Below are 6,000 nucleotides of genomic sequence, written 5' to 3' on the forward strand. Positions count from 1 at the left end.
AAAAGTTCAGTGAGATTTGGAGACAATGTTCTATCACTGGCATGTGGGTGTTCATCTCAGGTGAGGTGGGGGAGCCGGGAACAGTTCTAGGTCAAAGTGATAATGGGAATCCAGAAACAGATGTCCTTGGAGGATTATAGGAAAAAACTAAGAATAAGTAGAATAATTATTGGCCCGGCTAAAGTCCAAAATAGAAATTTGTCAGCCAGGAAACAGAAAAGGAGATACCGTTTTATTCTACATGTGGAAATGATGAAAATTGGGAGCATGCATGGGGGTCAGGATTAGATAAGCCCTAAGGGTTGACTCCAGCGTATTAGACAATGGTAAATGGGGAATTTTGAGGGATTTTCTGAAGTTGAAGTTGTGAATGTCAATTAAGGCAGAGGATTAAAGGGACAGGGTATTTCAGAATTGTCAGAGGAACACAGCTAAAATGGCTGATTCTAATTGAAGGGGGCAGGGAAGTATACGAAATCGAAGAACTAACTCAGCAAGTGTCTAAATGAATGAGATACAATAGAACTTAGAATGCTGGTCAGAGATGGAAATCTTCAGATATCTTAAAAAAAAAATTCTAAGTAGCAAATTTATTCTATTTGAGTGTAAAATACTGAGGCAGGAATGAAAGCTGTGGAATGTGCTTTAAAGCATTGGGATCTAATAAAAAACATGGGTGTTTTTATGTCTTGATGGGTCTCTTCCTCAGTTTCACCTTGAATCCTATTTGTGTAGGTTCAGATCTACACTGATGTATTTGACATTAGTACTTGGAGAAAACAGATAAGCAGATGGATTCTGAGCTTGAGTCTGAAATCTTAACGGGAGGTATATTGCATGTGAAATGTATCATGGGGTCATTGTCCCATCAGATGTTCATGACCTTCCTTTCTCTCAAAGATTATGCAGGGGTTAATAACTTTTTGTTAGCTGTTCATAGTGCTTATATAAATGATTTTAAAGATACAGTATTGCTTGCTCTTGAATCAATAATTCAGTTTGAATGAAAAAAGTGAATATAAAACTGTTCTGCAATATTATTAGAGAGGTTCTGCTAAATTAGAGTTAACAGGAGTCCTTTTCAGATTATTTAATCTCACTAACAAATAACCATCATTTGACTAATATAGAGTGCCTTAATAAATGGTTTGCATCTCTTATGTGGGAAACTTGAGTCTATGTATAAGATTTGCTGATTATGTGAGATAAATTAACCTAAAACAATCAAATATATGCAAAACATTTGTGGAAGTTCTCTTTGCCTGCTGGATGAATGGACATTACACAAAGCTGTTTGATACTGCCATTTGCCATTTTTGTAAACAAATACAACAAAGGCCTTGCCTTTGAAATTGTTATGGTGCAAACAGTCCACTGCATTTTGGAGAAAATTTGAAACTCCCCAAATAGACTTTTTCTGCCTATTTTCTCTCTACTGAAAAATAATTTTAAACATTTGTCTTGAAAGTATTTGTGCATCCACAAGATTGAATATCCTTAGACATAAAATAAATTATTTTATAATATTTTGAGACAAAAATACATTATTAGAGCAAGGAAAGGATGGCTGTAATTTGAATAAGCAAAAATTGAAAACATGATTTAGGAATGTGTCCTACCTCTTGTTCACTTATCACTAGTGATCAGAAAGAAATTTATTGGTTGATCTTAAAGTAATGATCCCAGGGGATCTGTTTGTCTGATCACATCCATGGACAGGCATTGACTCTATTGGTGTAATGGAAATTCAGAATAGAATTTCTTACACTTGACGAATTTGTACTGTAGCCAGTGACTCGGGAATACCTCCAGTTTCCTGCATACTCTCCCTCTCATATTTAGAGATACCTAAATAAAAATAAATACCTACTTGAAAAAAAGAATAAAAATAAGAACTTTGATTTAACGTACATAAAAGGAAACCAAAAGAAAGAAAAATTGTATACATTTATTGACATTCAATTTATTCCAGCTTTGGAAATCTATTACATAACAAAAATCACATTTCTCTGGATTTTTACAATTTATAAAATATTTTGACACCCTCCATTTCTCTGAAGTTATGTGACTAGCCTGAGGTCACTCAGAGATGTGGAAAAAGCATAACATATGATGAAAATATTAAATTAATTTTTTATCGCAAATGGCTGCAAAACACATTCTGTTCATTTGGAATTATATTCTCTCCATTCTGCCAGATGATTTAGCCAATTCTGCTATGCAGATTTTATTTTACCGATTATTTTGTAACAAGCTTTTAGACAGTGTCAGCATTATAATTCTTCCACTGTCAAACTAGAAAAATGACACGCCTTCTGAAATATCCATTTGTTGAATAAGTGGGACCTTTTGGAAAATTTGAAAATGTTGATAAGCTAAGTAAACATAAGCACATTTAAAATAGATATTCTTTTATCTTTGGACCCTTTTCAAGTTTATGTTTTTAAGAGTCAGATGATTGCATTAATATTTTAAACAATAAAACCCAACACCACCATTAAAAAAATTATGTGATGTTTGTAACATAGCACATAGAAGAATAAAGAATAAGCAGGTTAGATCTAAAAACTAATGAATAGTCCATGATAGTGCAAAATAACTGGTTAAAAGCTAATTTTAATATCAAAACTGAAAATTGTAGAATGAATGTGACAGTGTTTCAAATATGAAAAAAAAAAGCAAAGCCAATTTTCCTTATACTTCCCACTGAGCTCTGAATCTAAAAAAGTACAAAAGAAATTAATGTAAAATATAAAGAGAGGGACATAGAAAAAAATGGAAACAATCCACAATGATTCTACAATTAAATGACAGGTACCTCTTTTGAATAGAAATGAAGTTTAATCAAACATTTGTAAATTGTCTCTAAAAATTAACTAAGGAATTCTCCAAAAGAGAACATATTCTTCGTTAGAATTTGTTCTTCTTATTAAAATGTACTCTTTCTGGGGCTTGTTTACAGGCTGATTTTTTTTTTTTAAAGCACATGACATTATTATTCTGATAGTAATTCTCAAGTGTGCCATGAATGTTTGAGTCATCCCCACTGTTTTCTAGAAGTCTAGTTTTTACTAAGGAAAAAGATGTGGCATCTCTTCTGTAATTTTACTAAATGTCTGAAAGGCATAATAAAGAGGGAATCTGCCTGCAAGGTGATCCTTTATTTGTAAAATAGCTATTAGATAGCTCTAAATTCAGTGAAATCTTGTGTCCAATAATTCCAAATGGTACATCTACTTAACAGCACATGTTAAATTTGGTAAGTTGTGTTATGTCCTTAAGCACCTAGAATTTATTGGATAATAAGAGGATCAGTATAACAAATAGGTTCTGTCAAAAATATTTTTCAACTTGTATTTTTTACAAAAATTGGGTTAGATCAGGATCTGATCATTACCAAAGCTTAACTGTTTAGTCCCACATGATATACACTCATTGGTAAACTTAAAAGCTGTTGTTTGGATTGCTTCGATGAATGGGAATCTTTTTCAAAGATGGGAGAAATTAAACATTTCATTCATGAGGGGATTTGAGGGTAGGAGGGTAGGAAGGTTTAGGTTAGTTCCACTGAATACTTTTATGTCTTAATGAGGCACATTTTGTATAAAAAATTATAGTTTAGAGAATTTGAGTTCAAGTCAAAAATAAGAATTGAAGCAGAGTTGTTACAAAACTTTGTTGTTTTGAACTTGACAATTGAATGATCATACACAGAACTCAGAGTCCAGAAAAAACAAAAAACAAAAAACTTAAATGTTTGGAGTAAAGTGGAAGAGGAAGCCTTGAAAATTTGATTCATCTTGTGTAAATAAGAAGTTCAGTGCACATACCATTTGAACCCAATAAATCCATATATAGTGTATGATAACTTTGGAACTGAATTTATGAAGTTATGATTGCCTTGGGAAAGTAGAAGATGAAATAGTGTTCATGCCTCAAGAGTTAACCTCTCTTCTTGATCTAACCCAACCACTTCAATCTAAAATTAATTAGTATAGGGGGAAGGGGAGGGAAAAAATATTTACAAACAGAGAGGGAGGGAGGCAAACCATAAGAGACTCTTAAATACAGAGAACAAACTGAGGGTTGATGGAGGGTTGGGGGAGGAGGGAAAATAGGTGATGGGCATTGAAGAGGGCACTTCCTGGGATGAGCACTGGGTGTTGTATGTAAGTGATGAACCACGGGACTCTACCCCAAAAACCAAGAGCACATGTTACACACTGTACGTTAGCCAATTTGACAATAAATCATATTAAAAATAAATAAATATTCTTATAGACAAAAAAATTAATTGGCATATTGAGAATATGTCTATTCTTTTGAAATTTTATTCAAACGTAGGGATTTTAAATATATTTTATCAGTCTTATACCACTGTTCTTGGTACAAGAGGGACACTGAATACATTTGTAGGAATGCTTGGCTTTCCCCCTCAACCTTTATTTGCTTTTTCTATGTCCACATTACTTTTAGTCTTGATCAAAGCCTCAGAGAATGCTCTGCAGTGTGAGGGAAAGTATATTTGCTGCTTTCATAAGAACTGGCCCCAACATCCTTGTAAGTTACCAACCCCTCGGCAGTTCCTTGCAAGTGCTGTGGCCACAGAACTTGTGCATAAGGGGAGAGAACATTCTCTTTTCTTTGAGGAGCAATTGCTGGATCTCCCACGTTTGGTTTCTGAGACACTCTTGCCACTGGGAGCAAATGAGACACAGTAAAGGGGCACTTAAGATAAAGATATTTTGTGTGAAAGATACACAATTCTGAATAAAATGAAGTCTTTTTGTGCTTAAGCAGGAGGAATACATAACTGATTACATTTCTTGTTTTGATTTCTTTATATAGGTCTTATTTATTTTTATTTCAAAAACATTTTTATCTTGTGGCGATCACTACATGTTAGATTTTTTTGTTAAAAAAATATGCAGCATACAGATTTTCATTCAGTTCATCCAACATTTACTTTATAGTTCTGGTAAAACATTGTTCTGAGTTTTAAGAAGATAAAAAGATAGAAGGAACATAATTCCTGAGCTGAATCAATATATAAATATCCTAAAAGGCTTTAAATGGAGTAATTTACAAATATACAGACAATATCACAGCCAATATTCAGAAACCTGAACAATGTTATTAATATAATTTAAAGTACCTTACCATTAACTGTATGAATAAATTGAGACTAATTGGTTTTAACAGCAAAAGTAATTAAATAACATGTTAAATTTGATATCAAACAACATATTTCTGTTCAAACAAAATAACCTAACTCTTTATAACTTATAATTAAAAGATTGTTTTCAATATTAAATAACTGATATTCAGAAAATGATTAGGGTATGATAAAATAATAAATTCATATGAGTTTTCTTTTACTAATAGTAAATTGTATTATTGACCAAGAAGAATTTAATTATCTCAGAAATATTTGTCTCTGCTTAACCAAAAAAAAAAAAAATAAATCCTAAAGAAAAAAAGTAAACATTTATAGAGTACATTTAAAGCCTATTTAAGTTTCCAAACATGTATTCATAATAAAGCCCCCATGTGGTAATATACCTAAAATTAAAAGTTGAGGAAAGTAAATATAGCATAATTGAAAACACCAGGGTTTTGAAAGAAAGAAGAAAAAAAAAATTACCTAATAACAGCAACTTTACAGTTCTTGCATCTCGCTCCGCATCTTCTTGAAGCTTTTTCTCCAGTTCTTTTGATCTTTTGGCTGACTCCTTGCTCTCTGAACTAATTCCGCTTCCCATTTGGGTAGTTTATTTGCCCAAACTTTTTCAAACGGACAGCACAGCTCTGGCTTGGACAGAGGCTGCAGAAGGAGTGCTCTGCTGAGGCTCCTAACAGCCCATCCCCTCACTCTCTGAGATTCCGCTTTGACTAAGGAGATACTTTATGAACTATCACCTGATCTAAGGGTAAACCCATACATCGCTGTGGTTGTACGGCTGGAAGCAGAGGAGGAAATTCATTATGCTTTCAAATTAA

General features: G+C 33.0%; 1 protein-coding gene across 1 annotated transcript in view; it reads right to left on the minus strand.

The window, feature by feature from the left end:
- GNAT3 (G protein subunit alpha transducin 3) overlaps nt 1-5,762 on the minus strand; it is a 63,666-nt gene extending 57,904 nt beyond the window's left edge. Inside the window, exon 1 of the mRNA XM_047096583.1 lies at nt 5,645-5,762. Coding sequence (XP_046952539.1) covers nt 5,645-5,762 — 118 coding nt within the window. The remainder of the gene's footprint in view (nt 1-5,644) is intronic.
- Nucleotides 5,763-6,000: the final 238 nt, after the last annotated feature.

The sequence above is a fragment of the Lynx rufus genome, unplaced genomic scaffold (genome assembly GCF_022079265.1).
Source record: "Lynx rufus isolate CCGP_SWC_20201006 ecotype Redwood Valley unplaced genomic scaffold, mLynRuf1.p SCAF_4, whole genome shotgun sequence".
Lineage (NCBI taxonomy): Eukaryota > Metazoa > Chordata > Mammalia > Carnivora > Felidae > Lynx > Lynx rufus.